The following is a 25750-nucleotide window of genomic DNA, read 5'->3' as shown; positions in this document are numbered from 1 at the left end:
GAATAATTGAATTATATAATTAAATACACGTAATAGCCTATTATCACTCGGTTTTACTCCTGAGGGGAAAAAACCCAAATATGACTAACACTTAGGTTTTCTCTTGTACCGACATCAAGTTGCTATTTCCAGGGAGTTTGGTTTCTCTACTTTGACTGATGACACGTATTATTAGGGGATGCCTGCGCAGACAGACCTAAATGGCGTGTTATTCCATGAATCCCACCAGCCGCTTTATTTGCTCAGAAGTAGTGAGACGTCCTTTCCATTTTTGCCATCTTACCTAAACACGTGGAAATTCTGATGTCCAGTTTCAATCGCTAGGAGAAAGATCAAATATAAAAACTGGTTTCAATTACGCATTTGCACAATACACCGACAGTCTTATGTCTTGGCCAATGAGTAATCAAAATGGTGTTTTAAAGGTTTATAAAGACGTATCGGCCGGTCGGGGGTGTGAGGCTAGATTTAGGGATCGGAAGATGTCACAGCTGGCGGCCGCGGGGAGAAATGCATGGGAACTCCGTATGGCATTTCCATTCAGCACGCGGAGACACGTATCACACGTCAACCACGTTCTGCTCCAATGAATGTGACACACAGCCTACTGCAGAAAGCCGGAACTAGAGTACCTGCAGATGGGGGGCATCTGTACGTCTTCATTTACAATATATAATTGAATGTATAATAGACCACGTACAGTTAATATATGGAATTATTCAACTCGATCGAAAGACTCACAAAATACTGATATTAATGGTGGCCAACAGCATAGTGGGATTTAATACGTAAGTAGCCTGGATTATTGCACACAATGGAAGAACAATGCAAAGAACTCTGAAAATGTGAATTTCAGATAACTTCAATCTGGGATTATATCAGTTTGTTTATAGGGTCGTGACAGCTTGTGTTTCAGCAACAATAGTACTGGCGGTTAGTTAATTGTTGCGCTGTCAAATAACGCGACAACCCAGCAATTACTGCACAGAAAATAAACTCGTAATTTTTACACATCGAATTCCTTTATATTAGGCTGATAATATAGATATACCTCTCTGCAAATTGAGCTCTATTGAACACTATTTCATCCTGTTTATTACAACCATTCCTATTATAGCTCAGCGCCAATGGGAAGTATGTTTATACAAGGTGATCTATCAGCCACAATGGTCTTTCACTTTACAATATTGGATGTTCAAATAGTAATAAGGCTAGCGTTCCCGAAAATATATTCACTGTCGTGTGAATGTGTGGGTTATAACAGGGATGTGACTTTCTGTGCTTTCTTCTTTTTTCCTGTTTCTTTCATTACATTTGCTAATGATGCAATTCTGAAACGTCATGATTCTTTATATACAATTGTTCCGTCGTCCTTGTTTACGACCGGATTAAATTAAAGAATGTGGTAAGACTGACGTCAGGAGTCTGCTTTACCCGACGCCGATTGGCTTTTTGCTTCGTCTACGCTTCGTACCGCCCTCGGCTGTTTCCGTTCTCCGCCGTAAGAGTCTCCGCCCCGCTCTGCGTTCGTTGCGTTGTTTTGGGAACAGAAGGAAGATGGCGGCGGCTGTCCCGCTGTACTGCGTCTGCCGGCAGCCCTACGACGTGAACCGGTTTATGATCGAATGCGACATTTGTAAGGATTGGTTCCACGGCAGGTACGAGGTTATTTTCTTCCTCTGTGGCGGTACTCGAAGCGGCGTCCCTTACCGGCGGACCGGTAATCCGTGTCGGGACGCTCCGGGGGGGTGGGGGTTACGCGGTGTCAGCTGCGATCTGAGGGCTCGAGGGGGGTCTTCATGTGCCTTTATTGTCACTCGTCGCTTCTAGTTAATTAAATGTCCGTGGATGGTGCGCCCGTCGCGGGACACCGAAAGCCGTTTTGAATGGCCACGGTCGGACGGGCATTTTCCCTTTTACAATTTAATTTGCCCTGATTTCCACTTTTAATCTCCGTGGGTCTGGGCAGCTCGGCAGGGCGAGCGGGCTTGTGGTCCGCGATTGTGCCCCCCTTACGACGGCGTGTCGGCGCGGAGGTGTCGGTGTAGTTTGCTGGGAGATCCGAAGCCGCCGGTCAAATCTGGAGTGCGGATGCGATCGGCGTGGAGCTCCGGGCTTCGTGCTGCTTTTCCCTGAGTCGCCGGCCCCGAATCCCGGCGCTGTCACCGGGCAGCCGACCCCCCCGTAGGTGCTCAACTTTTCCAGCGGAGAAAGTCCTGTCAAACTTGGCGGCACCGTGTCGCCAAACCCCACAGTTGGGTGACAGGTTATTATCGGCGTTGCTAGTCGCCGGTTTATGGCTAAACGTTTTCATATCTTGCCGTAGGTCGCCGACATTTTGCGGAAAAAAATGTCAAATTGTCCCCCAGATAAAGTCATTTTCTTGTGGTTTATGTGCCGTTAATACGCGGTATTAAGGGACAGTATTCGGTCTGTCCAGTGAAAGTTTCTGTTCCTGTAATTTAAAATTGTTTTAATTTATTTACGTTTAGCGATATACACGTTGTGACATCGATATTATTGGTATTTTTCAGTTTTCTTGTAGGTTACGCGAGGGATAATTAGGGAGAATACGCGATGCCTTCTTTTGGGATCACAGCTTCGACTCGCCCCCCCCCCCGTCCCATGTAGTGTGGTGCCGAGGTTTTATTCACCGCTGCATTGGCAGATGTGGGGGGGCAATCATTAAGGAAGTTTCGGCCGGCTTTTTAAGCGTGTGAAATAAATTGCAGACGGTTGGTTCTTGTGATTGACGGGCGAAGTTGTACATTTAAATACCCCCTTTTCACAGAGATAGGCGGAGAGATGGAGCCACCTAGCGAGTCGAAGAAGGGCTGTTTAAAGGGACACGCACGCTCCTCGCACGGGAACTGCGCCATCCCCCGTTTGTCCTTCCTTGAACTTTGACGTGTGAGCTTTGACGTGTGAGCTTGTGTTGAATTTTCCTGCTACAACCAGTCCTATCACGTTCTGGAGGCTTGGCCTTAATCTGCTGCCAAAGCGGTTTGCCTATGATTCATAACCAAAATTAAACTGGTGTTTTAAAGACCAAAGCTGCCTGTAAGTGTGCAAACGCTTCATATGTACATGCAGATTATCTGACTCATCGTATGACAAGGATTGCATGAAAAACAGACCGTCTCACTGTTGTTTTTATTAGGTAAAAATGTTTTCATTAATGACTAACAAAAGCAAAACCCCTGTACACAGGAGTGAGTGGCCCCATGTGATCCTGCCCGGTTTTAGGAGTTTGTACAGCCATGGCTGAAATCAAATGTTTCCTGTAGTTGCCGCTTGGTCTCCCACGCAGTCTTTGATGAGTTTCTGCCCATTTTCGCCTTGAGAATTGCTTCAACTGTTCATTTTTTCCTTTAGTGGGCTGTATTGCATGAACAGCCCGCGTTGGGTCTAGACACAGCATTTCTGTTGGGTCGTTGTATGAATTTTATTTGTGTTCCGCATAAGATATATAATTTTTGCCTGTTTTCTAGAAAGTTTGTAATAGTTATTGTACCGTGGTACCTGTTTTCAGCACGGCTATAGTTTTTCGACAAAGGCCCTGATATTCCTTTACTGATTATTTGTGTTAAGTCACGGTTCCCTCATTAATGGTGAATTGATTAGGTACACAGGCAAAATTGACCTTCCCGCAACTTTTGATTGTTGAATGGGGTTATTTTTATGGTAGGTGGTGTTTTCCATTGTGGTCATAAAGATCAATTTCATAGTCATCTCTTTAAAAGGAGTTTGTGTGGCCATCCATAGGCTCATCTGCAAGATCTGGGGGTCTTTTTCCAAACAAAAGGAAAGCTGAAGTTTCTCGTTGGCCTACCTCCTGTGAATGTCGTTGCCACTCAGCTAGCATCATTTAACGCTATGAGCATGGGTATTTCCTGTAGCATCGGAGGTCTTCTTTTTGGACATCCCGTGTGAGTTGTTCCTCTGGGATAATTTTGTAGAAATCCCACATCTACTGTAGACGATTTTTGTCGCGCTGCTTGGATGACTTAAACATTTTGCAATCCTTGTATATAGAATCTAAAGACAGATGGACACTTACAACTTGAATGTTTTAACCTGTGTAGCTATGACTAAACTAATAAGGGTTCTTACCTTTATGTTGGTGAAAGTTTCACATCATTGATTGAGCTTATGAACCTTGTGACACTTATTTTTGCATGTGTACTTGTATATCTCTTTTTTTATAAAGGATATATAAATAGTTTTGTTGTATAAGCATTTAAACTTGTAAACTACAATGTACATCATAACATCAGGAGTATTCAGGCTTTGGAAGTGGGCTGTGCGCCTCTTGTCATCTTTACTTCGTGAGCAGTATCCCAGTATCAGAAATCAATGGAGTCTTAAAGCAGTCGTATCTATTAAAGTACTTTCAAGCTTACAGTTACAGCTGTATGTTTTCCGCAGTGTTAGTATGATAATGTTTGATTAGGGTTTAAGTCAAGTAAATCACACTGATTAGAAGGCTTAGTTGCTAGTAGCCTTCAGGACGGGTTGAGCGTTCATTGTGTTTCAGGAGGAATGTGGTGGACAGAGCTCAATCCTGCGGATTCCAGAGACGTTTGTTTTTTGAATAAACTAGATGCTGTGACGCATTGTTATGTGGCCATATACGACTGGATTGTTGCTCTGAAATGCATGCGCTGAATGGACGTTGAAAGGTACGATTCAGTAAGTCACGTGAAAAGGCAGTTCTACACAGGGAGTTCTGTTATTGCTTTAAAATGTGTTAGAAAAGCTTGTCAACCTTTCCAGGTAAAAAGGCAGTTTGATCCCACATAAGCAGACTAACAACAAGCACAGCCTGGAAATGGTCATTGATTTTACTTCCTCACATCACATCTCTGTTTAGATGTACTACTATAAATATTCTTTCTGTATGTGGTGACACTCAGGTCTTATGTAACTGCATTTTACTGCCAAGAATTAGAAGACGGGAATTATGGGATGCTTGAGTCTAAAATCATTGCATCATTCCAGCAAAATAAGGGGAACAAAATGTAATTGTTCCTCATTCAGGATTTCTGCTGGATGTGAGTGCTGCGAAGTTGCCTCAACACTGGTTGGTTAGCTTCTGCGGTTACTGATCTGGTAAGACAGGGGTGGGTACTTAACAGTTGAGCAGAAAGCAGAAGTGCTGCAAATTTGCTTTACACCTGGTCTGGAGTAGCCTGTGACATCATTGGTGACAACCTTTCATAGACCTATATGTACTTTGGACTCATTTGGGCAGGTTCAGCAAAGTGTTCTGTCTGGTTTCTGTCTTCTGTGGGGTGTGTCGTGATCCTGGTTTAGTGCACTGAGCTGATTTCTCCACTGTCTGTACCAGTATTTGAAGCATTTTGTCCCAGAACAGCCCCCTCTGTTCAAATCGTGTCATGCGTTCTGTACCATGCAGTTATCAATCCTGTTTAATCATTCAGCATTGCAGTGGCCTTTGTTTGTCCATGATCAGAGGTTTTTACCTCTGAGTTGCCTGTCTGAGTCACTGTATGGTACTGCAGGACTGGGACTGAGTTTGGCTCATCTGGCCCAACTCATATTCAGCGCGCAAGCTGTTGAGTGGGTCCTGTGTGAACGGGGGGGTTGGGGGAGGGGACAGTCCTGAAGATCGATGGCAGCACCTCTGGCTGTCTGCAAGTTCATCGCCCCATTAATCAATGTCCATTCTGGATGAAAATATTTAAGAGAGATAAATGACTTTCGTCATCACCCTAAAGTTTTAAGTGGGATTCGTCTGGTGGCTGAGTAATTCCTAATCGTTGTTTTGTCCTCATTCATTTGCTGAGTGATTCCAACTTTGTGGATTCACTGTCTGCATTTCCATGTGCTTTGTGTTGATCCATTTCTCAGTCCAGATGCTTGTGATCCAGTGTCTGGTTTCATATGCATTAGCCCAGTAACATTTATGGATTCACCTCCCAGTTGCTACTAGTTGTAAAGTATACGTCTTTAATTTTAAATTCAATAGTAAGGTTGTCCTTGTAAATTCTTTTTGTGGTCTTGTGGTTGGTGAATGACTGACTGTAGCTTGGCTTGGTTTTAAGAATTTTATAAAGACTCGTTTACAGAACTGTTAATTAAATAAGCAAAATATTCTTTTATTCAGATACTGAGGGAAGGTACTTGAGGATAAAGATGTTTTCTTCTCATTCCAAAACATACTGTACATGAAGGGAATGAATTGAGGTACTCGGGTCTGCTGTAGAGGCAACAATAGCATAGGGATAAAATCCAAACAATACAATGAATAAAATAAAGAATAATAAAGTAGAATACTGACATTATGGATGCATCTCCCAGTTGTACTCAGTTGTATTTAGTGAGTGCATACTGAGTACTTAGTGAGAAATGCTCTGTTAAAAAACAAAAACGGCTGTGTGAAAATATTGACATTTCTGTTTTGCCCTGACTTTAGCATGGGGATCCTGGCAGCCCCCTTGACTGTCTTCTCACATTCCCAGCCATTTTTACTTGATGGATGCTGTACCAGGAAGCTGACACTGTGAGGACAGACAGTCATAGGCCTTGAGGGCTATGGGCACAGCAAAGGGCTGTGTGATTTCCTCCTCTGGGGGTGGAGAAGGGTACATTTCCTCTTCCTTTTCTCAAGTGTTTGACCACCACAAGCTGCTAAGATGGTGGGGGCTGGGGGAAGGGGGAACAGGAAGCCATATTCCCGTTGCTCCTCAGCAGTGCGCTTCCAGGCTTCTGCCGGCCCATGAGAAGTGACCCTCTTGGCAGTCTGTCTTCACAGGCTTTTAAAATAGACACATTGAGGGTCACTGTTTTCTTGGTCCTGTGTGTGCCTGAAAAGCAGACTGGGAATGCTTGCATTCTCGGTTTCTATTTTCAGCTCAGGCCAGTTTGTCGTGGACCTTCATTTTTGGGGATATCTGGTTTTGACCAGCTTCATTCTTCCATTGGGTGCTTTGTGTTTTCTGTGAATGTGAATGTTTCGTTTCGGATTTGCGATGCTGTTGAACAGTCTCAGATGAAACCTCAGCCCATTACGGTGCCTCCCAAGCAGCCCGTTTTGTTTTTATGCGATCAGTACAGAAAACGTGTTTAGTCATTCGAAGCGTTTTAAGGCAGAATGTAACTGTGAAGCAGTAGCGTCAACTTTTGGGTTGCTGCCCCTTTGTTTTTACAGCTCTGTGTGTTCTGACCTTTCGTGGCGTGAAATGCCTTCCATGCCGAGAATTCTCTGTCAAGCTTGTGGTTTTGCTGCTGTCGTCTGGAATTGCCGCTTTGGTTGTACTTTTGAATTATATCGGACTATTATGGGCACCTTAAGAGTGGTTGCCATGTGGATGCTTTGAAACCTCTCTAGGCTCTGGAAGGCTTTGCGCCTTGTTTGCTTTATGAGATGAGACTCATTCGCTCAGTTCATCGGTGGCTAAAACTGCAGGCAGTGGTTCTGAGGATGAGAGCAACGAGAACGTGGTACCGATGGACCTGACACTTGAAGTTACACGGTAACAATAGAGTAAATGGCATCTGTGCGAATGGAGGAATGTTTTCTGTGTTTGTTTTTGGAATGCAGTACAGCTCTAGTGGATGTAGATGGCAAGACGTGGGTTGGAAATTGCATGGGCGGCGATTTGTCGCCTCCACTGCGGTTTCTGCAGTTGCCACAGCGTTGGCTTTATTGCCCGATTGCCTTCGGTTAACCGGGGCCCGCCTAACGGGGGCCCCACTGATCCACTGGTGCGTCACGGTTACGGCAGTGGAGGGGGGTATGTGTCTTACTGTGACACTGCCGAAGTATCATTGAGGTCATCAGAAATGTTCAGGCTCCCGTTTTTGGTTCTGAGGATTTCTTGTTGGACCCCCCCCCTCCAGCAGTCGCATCATTTGCCTTTGCCATTCCTGTTCCATCACAATGCTCCTTTACAGGCCCGCTGATTAATGAATAGCCCCACTTAAGGCAGATAGCAAGTCTGAAAGGACAGACACAGGAGAACGAGCTCAATGTGCCGGTGGGTTATGTGAAGAGAGTATCCACCGCCGCCCCCCTCCAGCTAGTCAGCCTTCCCTTGTCTGGAAACGGGCCGCTTTTAGTCCTCGTGTGTTTGCCTCTTGGCAGTTCGCCTTCCTTTCTCTCCCCTGCACGTGGGACTTTTAGACACAAGCAGTCTGTCATTCCTGAGAATTAAGCCTCTTACTGCCTGGAGATGCCAGAGGCCAAGACGATCGAGACATGTCTTCCTGTTATATTTTGTTATCCTGGGTGGAGAAGCTCATCCTTCTGCCTCAAATCTGAGAACAATGGGGCAGTGGGCTTTGGGCTTATCCTCTCTAACAAGCGAGGGAGAAAGCTGATTTTTTTTTTTTTCTGACGCAGTTTCAATATTCTGAGCTCAGATGTGGATGTTGGCAAAACGAGGCTTATCCTGCTTATGCTGGGAAGGTCTCTCCCTCTGAGGTGCAATCGGAGTGCAATACTCTGTCTGAGGCCTGCAGGAGAATGCAATACACATGCAATGCTACCGAGCCCCCTCCAGACCCAAACAGACGTCATTAACTCCTGCGGCAGGGTGCTCATGCCCGGAGTAACTCCTCAACAGAAAGATGGTCTAAAAATAAACGAGTCGGTGGGGAGAGCAGCTGAGACCCCTGGAGTGAGAGGCACAGAGAGACTTCAGTTCATCGGGCGGGGGGAGGGGTGGCTCTCTTTGGGACGCCGTTCTCCGTTTGGCACGATCTGCTCTGCTTGAATAGGAGCCATAAGCCTCCCACAGATTCTCCTGCTTTTACATTTAGCTTCCTGTGGCTGCCACATAAAGCTGTTATATAAATCCTGTGCCCCCGCTTGTACATACTGTATGCAATCCAGTTAAATCTGCATATCATTTAAATGTGTGCATACACAGTATGGTGTTTTTTGTCGGTGTGGCTTCCGCCTCTCCGGTCAGCTGTGGAATTGCGAGCAGAGTAACACGGCTGTGGTGCGGCGGCATCGAGCTGCATCGGGGCATGTCCAGCAGCGCAGACGACGTGAGGTAGAGAACGTGTACTGAATGTCTTCTGTATGGGCCATGACGGGGAGGGGGGGGCTGTGAAAGAGGGTGTAAATGCTGATGGGGCCCCATCATTCACCCTTTTGGTTAAAGCCGACCCCACAACCACCTGCCCCCCACCCCACATGCCGGGGGCAAATGGGTCCGCTTTCCTGTTCAGGTGGTGGTTTTAAACTCATTAACTGTTCCTGAGACTCAAAGCCTCGCCTTCCCTTATCCTGATCGAGCCTCACATGCTGCCCGTTTTACTGTCCAGCCCGGCCGTCTGTAAGCGGCTTGCTCTGGGCTTTGTCTGTTGTGACCAGTGGCTTATTTCCTGTACACTTTTCAGCCTGTGTCTTAGTAAGAGAGTTATTATTAATGGGGTTACAGCCCAGGTACCTGGAAGGTGCCATTGGCAGACGGCGTCGTATGAGCCCTGCGCATCCGTATGACATGTCTCGGCGGCGAGATAATTAGCTCAGCGTGAGGAGGCGGGAGTGCTGTCTGTTCCGGACACTTCCGTGTAACCAGACTCCGTGTGAGCCAAATACGACGTGTGTTTTCATCATCCTGTGCTGACTAACCAGCACAATGGCATTGTGGCATCGGGGACTGGGACAGGGCCGACTGCAGACGGCTTTCCGGAGGGTCTGTCTGCGCTGGTGGCTGTCCGTCACACAGAGTGCAGCGTATTCCCCAATGAGTTAATTGCTTTGTTTTGTTTACGGTCTCCCAGCTATTTCCTGCAATTATGCTAAGATCAAAGCCTGTAACGGGCAATAGATTCCTCAGCACCTCCTCCTGGGAGTCACTCCATGAGGAAAAAGAATGGGGCTGTTTTTCAGAAAGTTGCTCCTGCTGTGTAAACCATAGCATTGCCCTTCCCCCCACCCCTACTGGCTGGGGGCGGAGGGGTAGCACCTTTTAATGTGGATGCTCTTGCCTTGTGGTCAACACAACGGCTTCTCTCAGCACTTCATGGATACCCCCCCCCCCAGCTGTGGCAGGACTAATGACACTCCCCAGCGTCAATCTTAATCACGGGACACTTGTCATGCCTGCTGATCGCCTCTCTCAGCAGATCCGTGGCTTGAAGGACCCTACTGGATTCGTCCTGTTTAGACACTCACTCTGCCAACTGTCTATTAAAGTGCCATTAGACCTACTACACAAATTTTAGGTTTTTAGCACATGCGTAGCGTGCACTGCTGTGCTGGAATGTGTGTGTGGAGGATTAGCAGCCTTGTAATTGAAGCCCTCTCTCTCTTTGCCATGGACCTCACTCATGCCTCAGCTGTCATCAGAGGCGCATAAATGCAGGTCCCTCCGAAAATGCACAGGAGTGGATGCGCTTTGTGTGAAGGCATTAAGAGTGCAGCATTATGGAATTGGGGGAAGACTTGATGTGTAGGGCACCGCACACTAGATTTCTTTGTACATAAGCTGTGTGTAAGGCACGCTAAATGTCAGTTTCTTGCTATCTGTCATCCAGCCTGTCATGTGGTGTCCCTTGTGTACAACCATTTGCCAGTGACGGTGCAGGCGTTGTGGTTTCCGGAAGCCTGTGGACAGGTCTGCAGGTGAAGTGATGGTTACCACATCACTCTGTGCTTGTTACAGTTGTCATGTATCCTGGTTAGTCTTCGTTTGTGTGTCAAGAAAAGGGTGCGTGTGTGTGTTGCTGATGCTGGGGTCCTTGGCTTCTCGTCGCACATTTCCGATGCCTCCGATGTCCCGCTGGCTGCCATGATCCCTGTCACACTGGCCATTTTCTTATTGTGAAGCATGCTACTGGTGCATTCCATTTCACCTCAGAAGGCAGAATTTCCAAATTCCAAGTCGAAATTTTCAGCCGGCATACCAGTTGAAAGTCGGAGTTTTGACTGGGAAAGTCGGAGGAACCTCTGCAAGTCCCACCTCAGAATTCATGATGGCTGTGCCCTTCATAAAGAGAAGTGAAAGCTGTACTTATATACTGTTTATTCGCACTTCTGTCTTATTTATGACTTATTAAATCGTTCGTATGCACAGTACTGTCCAACCTTTATCTGTGGACACATTGCTATGGTGTTTGTGTGCACAAAATACCATGTAATGCATTGCTATCAACTAGTATTGCTGACAGTGGCTAATACTGAGCCTGGCTAGAAGTGGTATCGCTAAATGGCTTTCAGGTCGAGTAGTTATACTGGAGTACGGTTAACTCAAGCGTGACATCATTCCCAGCTTGGTCTTCCCACCTCTGAGGTAAATAGAATGCAGCATATCTTCTCCATTGGTCTCGTTATATCTACTCTGCCATCTGTGTCCCTTTTAGTTGTGTCCAAGTTGAGGAGCACCATGCAGTGGACATTGATGTCTACCACTGCCCTAACTGTGATGTTGTACACGGACCCTCCCTGAGTAAGTACTGCAGGTGTATTAGCAGGTTAATAAAATTGTAGCTTAAACATCACATTTAGGTCGGGTTCTGTCCTCCTTGGGAAGGTGGGGTGGCTTTTATGAGCTTCTGAACCAGGCTGGGGATAATCTGCGGCATAAAGTCCATGTTAATTCATGGGACGATCATTCTAAGCGAGTAAATGTCATGGAACCCAGATCTTATTTTTAAGTGGCTTTGGTCCGATCCCTCTGCTCTCTCCCTCCGTTCTCAGTGAAGAAGCGGAATAACTGGCACAGGCATGACTACACGGAGCCCGACGACGGCACCAAGCCAGTACAGGCTGGCACCTGCGTGTTTGTGCGACAGCTGCAGGCTCGCACCTTTCCCAGGTAGGTGATGGGTGCCTGGGTGGTACATGCAGCGACCCTCGGTGACGTCTACCACGCCTTCTGACAGTGAGGCTGATGCTTTCTCAAAAGGCTTACAGGCTTACTCTTCTTGTAAAGGATCCATTCCGTTTATTGATGCCTGAACCAGTATTATTGTAATAAGTCACATGACGTCATGTGACCTCCCTCGGTCAATGAGATGCCTGCACACTCTTACCCTTCAGTCTTAAGGTTGTTCTCCGCACCCTGGTCAAAGAGAATAGAGGATAAAATATGAAGGTAGTTATCACTGTTGCTTAAAAATGTGTCATGAATATCTGTACTATCTTTCCCCCTCATCATCCCTCCTGTCTGACTGCTTGTGTTTCAGTGCCGACGAGATCCTGGTCAAGATGCAGGGGCACCAGGTGACACAGCATTACCTGGAGAAGCACGGCTTCCAGCACCCCATTGCGGTGGCCAAACTGGATGGGCTGGGACTCGAGCTGCCACCCCCCTCCTTCTCTGTCCAGGACGTGGAGCAGTATGTCGGTGAGGGCCCTGTGTGACCTGCATACCTGCCGCTGTTGCTGCCAGCGAATTCCCACCACAATCACAATAAGTGGGTCGGTGTACCGGAGAATCCTCGCTCCGTTGATGCTCTGTAAATGAGAGGAGCAGATCCTAATCGGGGAGTATTTACTTTGTTTTGTGCCTCAGCCCTTTGTTGGCTAAGGGGCCCTATCAGCGTTTCATTCAGCTTTATCTCCTCATTCCGGATCTCCGTTACGGCTCTGAATGGGGCCAGGGGCTGTGTCGGGTGACCAAGCTGCCAGACTCACTGGATCCACCTGTTTAACCAACTTTAATCGAGCAATAAGTAAACGACAAGAACAGATTTGCTTACAGGGCACGCTCGCTTCCACCGCTGAGAGTCTGGTACTTACAGGGTCCTGTTACAGGCCAGTTTGCGTGTGTCTCGTGTTCTGAGCATTTAGTATGTCCCCTCGGGTCAAATTACTGGTCTTTCCACTATGGCTGGTCTTGTGGCAGACAGATCAGCTCTGACGGGGCGTGGCTGTCTGGGGGCATGGGGGGGACAAAGTTTTGACTGGACAAAGAAGGACGTTTCCTGCCACTGCTGCAACACCACTGTGTGACTCCGACCAGTCATCACAGGAAGTCACGCCAATCATCACAGGAAGTCACACCAATCCACCTGTCCCCTAACCGGTCATCCACCTTACAGAATAACCTCAGATGTGACCGTTCCTTAAGAGTTTACCAACAGCTGTTTCTAAATGTGACTCCCTCCAGAATCAGGACCGTCAGTACTTACTGTGATGGCGTTCTGCCAGTCTGAAGGATGCTTTGTCACGATGTTGTCCATGGGTTCTGCAGCCCCCAGACAACTTAAGAAGTCCAGGCTTTTCTTTGCCTTGACGTGTAAATGAATAGTGTCACACTACCCTGCCCCCCAGCTATATGCGTACTCAGCTGGGGAGCAGAATGCAGACTTGACCCCTGTTTCATGAAAAATATGCAGTACACACAATACCTCTTGTGTTTCCTGGGGGAGCCTCGCTTGTGACCCTGCATCGGTGTGTGAGAAGGCAGTGAACACACAGTGGAAGGGGGGGGGGGATCTGTGGATTCATGCATCCTACTGCAGTGGTTTCCTCTCCAGTGCTGGTGGGCAGCGATCACCCCAGGTCCACCATGTCCTCATTTGCCTCATAGGTATACATATGGTCTCTTAATAGGCAGCTTTGTTCACTTACCGTCTTCAAACTGAAATATCGAGCGCCACTTCCAGTTCTCTGGGGAACAGTTTGGGAACCGGTTTATATGTTGAAGAAGATGTGATAGATTAATGGAAACACTTGATGGGAATTGGTGAGAATTTCAGCGGGTTTCCCACATGGCACTTGTCAGATGATGGGCCTGGTGTAGCGTTTAGTTTACCTGGGGTGTTTGATCCCCGCCCTGATGTTTGACATGGGGGGAGGGTCACGGGAGCCATGCAGTAAATGGAGTAAGCAGCTGCAGTTGTGAGGCTTGCGTGTGTGCGTGTGTGCGTGTGTGTACTTCACCATGCCTGTGTGCTCCACCTTGCCTAATTGGACATAATTAGTGGGTGTGTGTGTGTGTTGCCGTAGTTGGCGTAGTTGACAATGAGCTAATTATGTGTGTTTGTTTTTTTTCCCCCTCCTCTCTCCTCAGGAAGTGATAAAATCATTGATGTAATCGATGTGGCCAGACAGGCGGACAGTAAAATAAAACTTGGCGAGTTCGTCAAGTATTACTACAAACCGCATCGGCCGAAAGTGTTAAATGTCATCAGCCTCGAATTCTCCGACACAAAGTGAGTGCGGGGCTGGCTCCCCCAGGCCTGACACGTCTTCACCACCATCGCCACAGGGATCTTACTGGCTTTGGATTGATTCAGTATGAGTTGTACAAAAATGAAACTCGTGTCACACAGTATTGGGCTCAGAGTTTTGACACAAAGACTGATCTAATATATGATGTAATGTGGAAGCCTGGTACACAGACTGTGGGATTTAGATGGTGGCATATTAAATGGCCATCAGGTACAGGCAAGTAGAAGGTAGCTTCCGGTCAGTTAACCTTCAGTTGCGCTTTTCCATCTTGGGCAGGATGGCAGAGCTGGTGGAGGTGCCCCACATTGCTCAGAAGATGTCCTGGGTGGAGAATTATTGGCCTGACGACTCCTACTTCCCCAAGCCCTTTGTGCAGAAGTACTGCCTGATGGGGGTGAAGGACAGCTACACTGACTTCCACATTGACTTCGGGGGCACGTCCGTGTGGTACCACGTACTCTGGGTAAGGGCTCTGCTTGGTGCCCAATGAACAGTTAACAGTAGAGGTGTGATGTGGTGACCCAGTTCCGGTCCGAGCACTAATCCACATCCAACATGCGATTGTTGGTGATCCCGAGCTCTGCCTTGGTACTAACCCTAACCCTAACGATGCCTGCCGTGGGGCAGTTCCCCTTCTAGCGCTCATCTCTCCTTCTGTCTTCTTCCACAGGGTGAAAAGATTTTTTACTTGATCAAGCCGACCCAGGCGAACCTTGCACTGTACGAGGAGTGGAGCTCGTCCCCCAACCAGAGCGAGGTGTTCTTTGGTGAAAAGGTGGACAGGTGCTACAAGTGCGTCGTGCGGCAGGGCACCACCCTTCTGATTCCCACAGGTAGGGGGTGCCGGCCACAGGAAGGGGCAGTCCCAAGGGCCATAATACATACAGATGACTCAAACTTATCATTAGCCAATGACTTGTTTTCTATTGGTGAGTGACAGGGGAGGGGACACATAGGGACCAATCGGCTTTGAACTGTGGCTCTGTGGCCCCGCCCCTGAATGCTTCCGCCTATGCCTATGATCAGAAACTCCCTTTCTGTTGTGTTACTGTTCTGCTGAACTGACAAGTACCTGTTTATACAACTGAATATTTTACTGCAGACCAGCAAATTGCCTACTCACTTCTGCTTCTGTTGTCTTGGCATGTACTCTGCCTTTTTCGGAGGAGGGGTGTTGGGACACTTTGTACAAAGGTAGTTTTCCACGTGTGGAATGGCTTTCTTTGAATTAGCGTGGGAAGGTCTGGTTGAACTCTTCCCTGTGTGGATCAGTGGCAAAAAACACACATTCTTCCATCCTGTCATTAAACAAGAACCGCCTCCGCCTCTGAAATCCAGTCCAATGGCACGCCGTCGCCATTCCAGCTCTCCCGGTTCATTTTTGACACTGAGCCATAAATTATTCCTGGCTGATTTGAAAGCCCTGTCATCAGCCAGTTTGGTGGAACAGGACGGTCTGGGCACCTGCTGCGATTAACACACCAGCGTTAGCGTGCCGGTATCTGAGATTTATGTGCCTTTCTATGGATTCTGCATTCCTCAGCTGCTGCTGGTAGAGCTGGAGCATTCAGGCCCGAGCACCCCCGCTAGGAAACCCCGCTCTGACATGGTTCCCCCTGCTCAGGGTCACCGCAGAGGTCCTGCACCTGCTGCTCGTGTCCAGGAATTCAAGTCCTTACCTCGGGCTAACAGTAAAAGATATAGCCCCTGGAGGGGCTGTATTCAGAATTTCGTGCCCTACCATCAAGATTCTTGGCTGTTTCTCCTTCAGGGGCACCTGTGTAGAAGAAGAGGTTTCGACCATTTGGAAGCTGTCATTGATTTCCTGTGGTATTGGTGCCACCCCCCAGCTTGTGGCTGGTTATGGTCTTCGGCATTCCCAAATGGCCAGCCCCTCTACCCTGTGGTCGGGGGTGTAGCACAGCCCCTGCATGCGTTTCTGAGCGTCAGAGGGTGATGACGTGATGTCGCTGTCTGCAGGGTGGATCCACGCTGTCCTCACCTCTCAGGATTGCATGGCGTTTGGCGGGAACTTCCTGCACAACCTTAACATAGGCATGCAGCTCAGGTAGGGATCCTCCTTGCTAGCCAGTCAGCTCCATGCAGCGCAGCCCCGCCTCCTCCCAGTGTGACCTCACTTCCTCCTCACGCCAGGTGTTATGAGATGGAGCGACGGCTGAAGACTCCCGACCTCTTCAAATTTCCCTATTTCGAGGCCATCTGCTGGTACGTGGGCAAGAATTTGCTGGAAACCCTTAAAGGTGAGGAGGAACCACAGGAGCAAGTCGGGCGCACATCTCTGGGTTGTTGGCATTGCTTGAACCTAAATGTGTTTTTTTTTTTTTTTTTTTTAAACCAGAATCCCGAGAGGACAAATGCCAACCCCCCGCTTATCTGCTGGGGGGAGTTAAAGCTTTAATCCCCGCGCTTAAGAGGTGGTTAAAGAGGGAGGTGAGGCACCTGGTGGCCAGCAGATGTCAGCGCGCACACTGGTTTTTGCCCATAATGAACGCCAGCACACAGACCCCTCACTGTCTCCCCAGGTCACTGAACCCACCAGCGAGGTTCCAGATAATATCAGGCCCAACCATCTTATTAAGGAGCTCACAAAGGAGATCCGGTACCAGGAGGTAAGCTCAGACAGCTCGGGGGGGGGGGGGGGGGGAGTGAGGAGCTGATTATGTACCCTTTACCTCTCTTTACCTCTTCAGATTCCTGCACTTTGACGTTGAGTACTGTGCAAGACTCTTAGGCAGTCAAAAAAAAATGTTTAAATGATCTTTATGTTGGTCTCCTCAGTACGGGCAGAATTTTACAGTAATAATAATATCAACAGTAACTACATGCAGTATTGTACTGTACTGTATCTCGCTGGTGTAGCGCGGAAGACGTGCAGTGCAGTGTTTCACACTCCTCACAAAGTAGTGCGTGAATTGTGCATGAGTCAGACATTCTTAAACCAGGGGCTGTGGGTATTTTCAGCGATACATCAATTTTTGATTATGACAAAAATCACAAGGACGATTAATTTGGTCAGTATTGAGATCACGATTATTTAATATGATCACTCGTTTACTTTGGAAATATCATGCATTTATTGAGCTTTGTGGGGGGGGGGGAAGACTTTTCACAGCAGATTTCCTTTAAACCTAAGTAAAATTCAATTGAGAAACAAATAAAAAGGGGGCTGGGAAGGGGGCTCCGGACTTATGACACAAGCTAAAAACAGGAGCATCATTGTGAAATGTAATCATTTTATCTCTACTTTTATTTTGATAATCGTTGGAAGCCAAAATTGAAATTAAAATTTAACTACCCAGCCCTAACTGGTTTGGCTAATCAATACCTCACTCAGTTATTTAACTAATTATGTTAATTAATTAACTGGGCTAGCGGTGAAATTTACCGAATCCATGGATTGGCTGAGGTACCCCGAAGGAGTGATTTGACACCTGAAGATATGTTGTTCTAGCCATCTAATGAGATATCAGTGACTTTTCTTGGAAATAGAATTTACAATTTTTTTTCCTGCATAAATGTACATTTACCACCCAGATAAACAGCCTTCAGCATTTTCATTTGACTGGCGAAGACTTTTGCCCAGTGCCCAATGTGCAGTTTTCACAGAAGAACCTGGCCATCCCAGGCTCCCACCTTTGATCTCCTGCTTTTCCTGCCAGGAGGAGCAGAGTGGCAAGGTGGTCAGACCTCCGGGAGGCGGGGCTTGTCTCACGAGCCGTTCCACAATGGAGCGAGGCTGCCGGGTGCGGCGGAAGGCACGGCATCTCCGAGAACAGCAGGCCTCCAGGACGCCATCCAACTTGGACGTGCTGGAGCTGCACACACGGGAGGTGCTGCGGAGGCTGGAGGTGGTGCCCTTCCAGGAGGTGGGTCACACAGCCAATCGGCTTCCTGAAGGGAGGGTGGGCAGCAAATCAGTCGCCCCTTTTTGGTTAATGACCCCACCTCCCCCACACCTTTTTTTTTTTGTATAGCTGGATGCCTCTTTCAGCTGCCAGTTCAACGGGAAATTCAACAAGGCATCCACAGCATCAGCGGATGCAGTGGAGCGAGTTCTGGACAACAACCTGCGCTTGGTTTTGTGCAATGGCAGAATAGTTCGGTCAGTCTGGGACCGTGCGTGTGTGTTTCTGTGTGTGTGTCTCTGGGGCCTGGCAGACCTTGTTTGTGTCCAACGCTTGACATCCTGCAAACAGAGATTCTGAAGGACTCGTAGCAACAAATGACAAAATTAAAATAATTCCCCTTCCTTTTTGCCATCTCCGCTCCTACAGTAGGTTTGCATGGGCGACACTGTGATGCTCCTGTGCAGGACTGAAACTGAGCGTTGGATTCTGATTTTTGCTCCTGTGCGTATGTAGAGACGAGAGGCCACGGATCAAAATGATTGGGACTGGGGAATTGCCGGGCCAGAGAGCGGACACCCACCAGAAGGAGGCAGTCAAGGTCAAGCTGGAGTGCGGAGAGCCAGGGGAAAAGGCCAGAGCACTCAACGGTAGGTCACGCTGCGCCCATGAAATCATGAGGGACGTGGAATGGGAACCACTTGCAGAGTGGTCTGCTCTCTGACCCCAATCATGTGGGAGGTGTGGGGCTTAGCTGGTTAGGGGTTAATGCGAGTGTCCTGAAGGTCATGGATTCTAATCCTGTGGCTGGTAGAGTGATCAAATGATTGTTTAATCCTTGGGCAAGGCACGTAACCCCAGCTGCAAGTTAGGATTTGTGAAAATGTTCCCCATGGGGATGAATTAAGTTACATTCTAATAGCAGATTATAAGCATCATGCTGTTTTGTTTCCACTTGTCTTTATAGGACACCACAATAAAAGGGGATGTGGTTTGTGTTCATTTATTTTGTCGTTAATTTTACCTTTTGAAGGGTTTTTCGAAGGCATGAAATCTGAACTCAGGAATGGAGTCTCGGCGCACTCAGACACGTCAGACTCCAGCTCAGAGGAGAGTTGCAGTACACCGGTACGCAGCTTCACGTCCTTCAGTAATGAGGAGGACCATTCTGCTGTGTGTGACTGTAGGGCTTTAACTAAGGTCTTTTTCCAGCAGAGAGACTCTTCAGAGGAAGACTCAAGGAGCTCTGAGGAGGAAGAGGAGGAGGAGGACACAGGGATGAAGGTTTCCTCCCAGAACCAAACCCAAAGAGGCTCAGTGGGCTTCATGAGCCTTCAGCAGCCAGGATCAGAGTCCAGGCAGCAGGATATATCTCTAAAAAGGTGGGTGGCCAAGTGTTAAGTCTACTGCTGTTGGAAATCTTCCTGAACTAGAGGTTTTGTGCAAAATATTGGGGCGGCACGATGGTGCAGTGGTTAGCACTGTTGCCTAACACCTCTAGGACCAGGGTAGAAGTGTCTACCATGGATCCATGTGTGTGGAGCTGGCATGTTCTCCCTGTGTGTTCCTGGGGTTTCCTACTGTACTCTAGTTTCCCCACAAAATAAAAAAATATGCTAGGGTTAATTGGAGTTACCAAATTGCCCATACGTGTGCATGTGTACGTGAATGGTGTGAGTGTGCCCTGCAATGGGTTGGCGCCCCATCTTGGATTGTTCTCTGCCTTGCGCCCATAGTCTCCAGAATGGGCTATAGACCCCCGGTGACCCTGATTAGCACAAGCGGAAATGGATGGAGGAGTACAGTAGACGTGTAGACTTCTCTGAAGTCACCATGTTCCATCTAGTCCCCTGTTCTTGCAGCATCTCTGGATGCTCAGCAGTTTCATGACAAAATACCCATCCTCGGATATTCAAATCATAAAGATGATAACTAAGTAACAAGTAAATTTGACTTGTATTATTCATTTGTTATAAATTCCCAATTATTCCAACTACGAATTTACTTGTACAAAATGATCTTGTACGGTGAGATGCTGACAGTGTGTAATTCCATAAAAATGCGTCCACCATAATATTGAGTCATGGCTTATTATGTAACAGTGAGGAAGTAGTAACAAGTGATCCACTAATTTGTGTGATGAGGGAGGAGTAGTGTTCGATTCAGTCACACGGTCATTGTCAGACTGACATTCCATTTGATCTCTGTCAAATACACATGCGTGTGTCTCATCAGAGAACGTCCCACCTCGCCCAGCACTGAAGCGGCCATCCAGGGAATGCTGTCCATGGCAGGGCTGCTGGACCCGCAGTTTCCCGAAGGAGAGACCTCCGGCTCGCAAGACCCCTGGTGGTCCAGCCCAGCCCATCCATCTCCTGACTGCGGTATTTACACAAGCTGAAAAGTGTGCGTGGGCATGCGAGTGAATGACCGTGAACGAGCACATGACCTTCCTCTGCCCACAGGTGGCAGGGAACATTCTTCAGGAGAGGACAGCCAGGGAGACTCGGACTGCAGCTCCAGCCTGGGTCATCAGGTAACAGTCAGCCTCTGCCCGCTGAGTCTGGCCATGTCTGGAACTCTTGTGCTCAGTCACTGTATCTGGTGCCCTGGGGCTCTGGGAAAGGAGTAGGGGTTTACTCTGAGCCCTAATCTCTGTGTTCATGCCCCAGGACAAACAGCGGGCTCCAAGGCACCTGCTAAAGGAGTGTCAGGCCCAACTCCGGCAGCGGATCCAGGAGAATAAGAACTTCATGGACAGCGGAGGCGGCAGAAGCGAGGCCTGGGTCAACCAGCACCTATCCTTGGACCCTGGCAGCCCCCTGCACCTGGAGACGGACTTCCAGTACAGAGAGACCTCACTGTCGCCGCCGCTTCACCCCTCCAAGCGGCCTCCCTCAAACCCACCACCAATCAGCAACCAGGCCACCAAAGGTCTGCGAGAATCCGCCTGTTTTGGTCGTCCCGGTCTTCGTGCCCTGCAGTGTGACAGCTGCCAATCTCCATTATGGAAGCGAGATTCACGTTTGTAATGGTTTCGATTTGTAATGTTTGATGTCTATGTTTCTTGTGGCTGTTTCCGCAGGAAAGCGACCTAAGAAAGGCATGGCCACCGCTAAGCAGCGCCTGGGCAAGATCCTCAAGCTGAACCGGCACAATCGCTTCTTTGTGTAGCGGAAGGAGAAGGCAGGGCTGGGAAGAGCTGGACTTCGCTCTGTCTTGAGATGCTCGTGCTTTGTTGACCTCTGCCTGGAAGCCCATGCCACAAGTTTAAATGTCAGGGTATCAGTCTTAATCCTGCAGGTGCATGCACGCACGCGCAGACACATACACGCACGCACGCACGCACACACGCGCAAAGACAGACGCAAGACACCTCAACGGTGGAAACCCTTCAGGGAGTTGACTGCGGTGGTGGCCGGTTTTCGCGCCGGATCGAAATCCCAGGTCAGTGGAAGCTGAAGGCTTTAAGCAGAGCTCCGGAGAATCCAGCTGCTTCTGCGTAAGAGCGCCATCTGCTGGTGCTGTCATAGGAGTGTACAAGGAGCATTATGACAAGCAACCAGCCAATCCGTATTTTCATGCCACGATGTTCATACTTTGGTTGCAGGCTTCTACGGCTGAAACTACTTACCGCTCCTGCCCAGTTCTCTCAGCATAATTACTCCATTACCAAGCCGGTGTGGGCACACACAGTGTTATGGATGGTCCAGGATTGCAGTACTAAGTATCTAAGACTGTCCTTCTTGAACATATCTGGCTTTAGACGAAGAAGGGTGCTATGGTGTTGAACTAATCTTAAAGAAGGTGCTTGAAACTTTATCTTTGCCTGCCGCTCCATCACAATCACACCAGCAATATCATGTAATACAGGAGACTTTGATATGCAGTGTCGATGGAGGTGCAGAGTGTCCTGTTACTCCCATAGTTTGTATCGCTCTGGAACAGGTGTAGGGAAGGGATGTAGATGGGCTGGAGCCATTAGCCTGACCACCTCACCCAGCCGGGAAGCTGTCGTCACTCGTGTTTGCCTAGTGCGCCGCAGTGCAGCCTGCTCGTCCACTCGCATCCCTCTGGCTATGAGCGAGGAGCAGTCGCACGTCAGAAACCTTGATTTGTTGTTTTCGGTGAGGAAAAGCCATATGCACCGGGAAGCCATATTTCCATGACAGTGCTTTAAGGAGCCAGTGCTCTGTCTCTGTGTGTTTTCTTTGTATATTTTCGAGGGTCAGATGAAACCAAATCAGGGTTAAATAGTGCAGAGGAGGAGGCCGGATCGTGACCAATCAGGACGACTGTTTGGAATGAGCTCATTTGGCGCCACCTACAGGACACGAGATGACTTCAAGAGCGTAATGTTTTCTATGACAATTTACTTTAAAGCATTATGTAATGTATTGAGACATTTTCTCTGCTTTATTTCATCATTCAATCCCCTTTGTAGTCGTTTGTTTTTATTTCTTTGTAAGACACATTTTGATTATTTATGAAAAGGTAATTGTACTTATTTTCCGGCCTGTGGGCATGAATGATTTGTAGTTGAAAATGGTCATGTTGCCAGGGCTCCCACAGCACTCGCGTTCTGGCATGTAAATGCAGAGGAGGTGCGTTAGCTGTTGACGGTAGCGATGGCAGCACAAAGCACTAGCATGCCTGTGCTTGTTTACATTACTAACCTTCCATGGTCACATGTTCTCGGCAGTATATTGTTACGTATTAACTCAGTGTCGGCCTGTGTCTGCGATGTATTTGCTAAATGGGTTTAATACTATTTGAATATAGAGATTTTCCCTCGTATTAAAGACACAAGGCTGGTTCTGGACACATTAGTAGAAATGATTGCATAGGCAATACAAGGCAAAACAATTTCTTAAGTTATAGCATAGGCAAAGTGGCTTCTCTGGTTAAATGTCTGATTAGATCCACAGATACAATGCATGTTATTTCTAGGCACTACACATGAAACTGCATTAACAGAATAGGGACCTTGCAGGCCCAGTAGCATCAATGACAGCCACCGTAGATGAAATTCAAACAGGATGTCATTCCATCTTCCAGAGGAGTCCAGCTCTTTGGGATTGTGTATACGTTTATTTATATATAATCTCCCTTAATTTGCTAAGGATTTTGCCCTATTTTGGCTTCAGACCTCAGGTGCATCAGAATTCCTGGTGCAAAAATAAGGGAAACAACTCCCCCCCCCCCCCTTGGTGATTGCCAAAACTGTGACTTGGGACCGGTGTGGGGGGCAGTCTCTCAGGGATTATTGCCACTGTCATCAACAAAATCCTTTCTTATTTCACCACTAGCAACATGCAGTGAGGCATCTATCTATAAATGTGTTTTCAAACTTTCATTCTTCACATATAGTATTTGGGACGTTTATTTGGTCAACCTCTGTGTTTTTTCAGCGCTTCTCTTAAGGTTTTATGACTGGGAAATGGGAACCACGTTCTATCCATCCATCTTCTAATCGTTTCTCCTGGTCAGAGTCGTGGGGGAAACCACGTTGTTTGAACTTGCTAAATGTGCTTTAATTTTATGACATTTTACCCACCCTCACACACATTCAGATGTAGGACTTCCCCGGAACATTCTCAGTTGTCATTACCATAGAAAGCCCACGAACCCCCCCGAAATGTTGACTTCTGACCTTCTGTAGTTCTTTGGTTCCTTTTGCTTCCTTATAAGCTGAACAGTTCAGGCTGTTTGAAATTTTTGATTTAACTGGGGGAAAAAAAAAAATCTTCCTTATACCTTTCTGGTACTGCACTTGCCTTACCAGCATAAAGCAAACCAATGAGAGTTAAATCAGAGCTTGTAGCAGTGAGCAGAAAAATCTCCATGGCAGGAAAGGAGGGCCTCCAATGTCGGGATGGTTCGAAGTCAGAGGTCTGCGGCTTGCTGAGCTGCATTGCACTAACTGCATCCAATTTGTAGCTTGGTCACATGACCTCTATAAAGCTCTGAATGCATCAAAGGGCTATTTGCTTGGCCAGTTAGATGTTTTTTAAAAACATCTTTAGAGTGAGATTGTTTTTGAGCTTCTGGTTCACACAAACCGAAACCCGATCAAAAACGAACCAAACGTCTCTATGTCCTCCTACACAAATGTGGTGCATCAGAGTGCTTGAAAGACACATTGCTTCTCTTTAGCTATGTTCCTGTAACACTAACATTTTTCAAATATTTGCATTAAATTAACTTCCACCACATGTGTGTTCATGGCTGGCCCACAGGCAGGGGAGATTTCCTGTAGTACTATTAATTGTACAGTATTTATTTTGCTTTTGCATTTAAAAAAAAAAAATCTATTTGCAATTGTGGTCTGTTTTTGATGGTCGTACTTTTTTTCTTGAATCCTGGAATTGTTTTGACGTAAAAGATATTTTCATACTTGATTTAAACATAAAAAGCTTAGACCTTGTGACTTTATCCACTGCAGTGCATTTTTTGAATATTTTGAATTTCTGCAGTCAATAATGGCCTGTACATATTAAAAAAAAAAATCTTAGTACCTCTGTTTCCAGTTGTGTTCTCTTGACTGTCGTGAAACATAACACCTCCCATTTATTCAGTCTTTGATAGTTTATAAACTGTGAGCATTCAAGTGGATTAATGACTCAGGTTGTAAGTGCAGCCACCATGCAAACAGATAAAAGCTCCTGTCTCACCACTAGAGGGAGATCGAGTTATTCGGAGCAATGCAAGCTTTCCAGGATCATGCAACAAAACAACCTGAGCTGAGAAGAAAGCTCCATAATCTGACAAACAGCTGGAACAGGTAGAACGAGTACAGGAAAATGTCTATTTTGTCTTAATGGTTATGAAGGTGATCTCTTTCATTCAGTAGCTGCTCTCTGTGACTAAGACCCAGTGCCTTTAGGTTACAACTGAATGCTGTGGCATCATCTGTCACTTATTCTATCAAATAGCATGCATGCGTGAGACTTCTAATATCTGCCGGAATAATCAAGCGCATGACAGCCTGTCTTGCCAGATTCGTGGCAGCTAGCTAATCAGCACAGCTACAGTGACCATCCCAGCAAAACAGTCGAGGTCATTTAAACTGGAGAAACAGGTTAGTTTAGGTCAAAACCTGCTTGCTCAGTACATTCATCCTATTCACAACTTTTTAAATATATAACACATGTAAAGTAAACATCTCTGAAAAGACCCTGTTTGCTGCACTGACAGTCCTGTCCCTGCAGTTGCATCATGCAAGAAGGACCTGCATCCCCATTAACTGACAGGCCCCACCTACCATTCAGATGGGGGGGGTTCTGCACCCAGGGCATCAACGTCAGCTACTATCTGCATCAGCTCGCTAAGGTTTACCAGCCCAGTAGCAGAGAGCTCCTACGAATGTATGTGCCCGATAACCTTGCATGTATTCCCTGCATGCCTTCTATGCTGTTTCTAAAAACTTACACGTCAAACCTCATTGCTAAGACAACAGCACCCCCACTGCACCTGAACTGGATGGTCGTTTATCTTTTAAAATCCATTCGGCTGAATGGAAACAAATGCACAGCAATTCTGTCACTATGAATTAAACCGGGACAATGCGCAGCATTGCAGCCTAAGGTTAAAATTTTGATTATATATCTTATGCATTTTTTCCCCCAAGTGCTGATACTCCGATGCAACTACAGCATCAACACATGGAAAGCGCATCGCCCAGCAAACAGGGGTGTACTAATATAAAATATAACGCAATCAG

At 47.2% G+C, this 25750-nt stretch overlaps 1 protein-coding gene across 2 annotated transcripts; it reads left to right on the top strand.

The window, feature by feature from the left end:
* The first annotated feature begins 1500 nt into the window (after positions 1 to 1500).
* LOC125738944 (lysine-specific demethylase 7B-like) lies at positions 1501 to 24544 on the top strand. 2 transcript variants are annotated; one of them, XM_049008493.1, is made up of 20 exons: positions 1501 to 1658; positions 11344 to 11429; positions 11681 to 11798; positions 12169 to 12329; positions 14001 to 14142; positions 14438 to 14624; positions 14832 to 14994; positions 16142 to 16229; positions 16316 to 16422; positions 16521 to 16612; positions 16705 to 16791; positions 17842 to 18048; positions 18157 to 18284; positions 18544 to 18677; positions 19061 to 19155; positions 19240 to 19409; positions 20263 to 20411; positions 20493 to 20563; positions 20700 to 20961; positions 21113 to 24544. In XM_049008493.1, the coding sequence occupies exons 1-20, from the start codon at positions 1558 to 1560 to the stop codon at positions 21199 to 21201; spliced, it is 2637 nt and encodes an 878-aa protein (XP_048864450.1). In that variant the 5' UTR covers positions 1501 to 1557; the 3' UTR covers positions 21202 to 24544. The 2 variants fall into 2 exon arrangements, with proteins under 2 accessions (XP_048864450.1, XP_048864449.1); XM_049008492.1 differs by having other exon boundaries at positions 1525 to 1658; positions 19243 to 19409.
* The last annotated feature ends 1206 nt before the right edge of the window (positions 24545 to 25750 follow it).

Source organism: Brienomyrus brachyistius, chromosome 3, assembly GCF_023856365.1.
Source record: "Brienomyrus brachyistius isolate T26 chromosome 3, BBRACH_0.4, whole genome shotgun sequence".
In the NCBI taxonomy this organism is placed as follows: domain Eukaryota; kingdom Metazoa; phylum Chordata; class Actinopteri; order Osteoglossiformes; family Mormyridae; genus Brienomyrus; species Brienomyrus brachyistius.
This window is presented reverse-complemented; position numbering and strand designations above follow the sequence as displayed.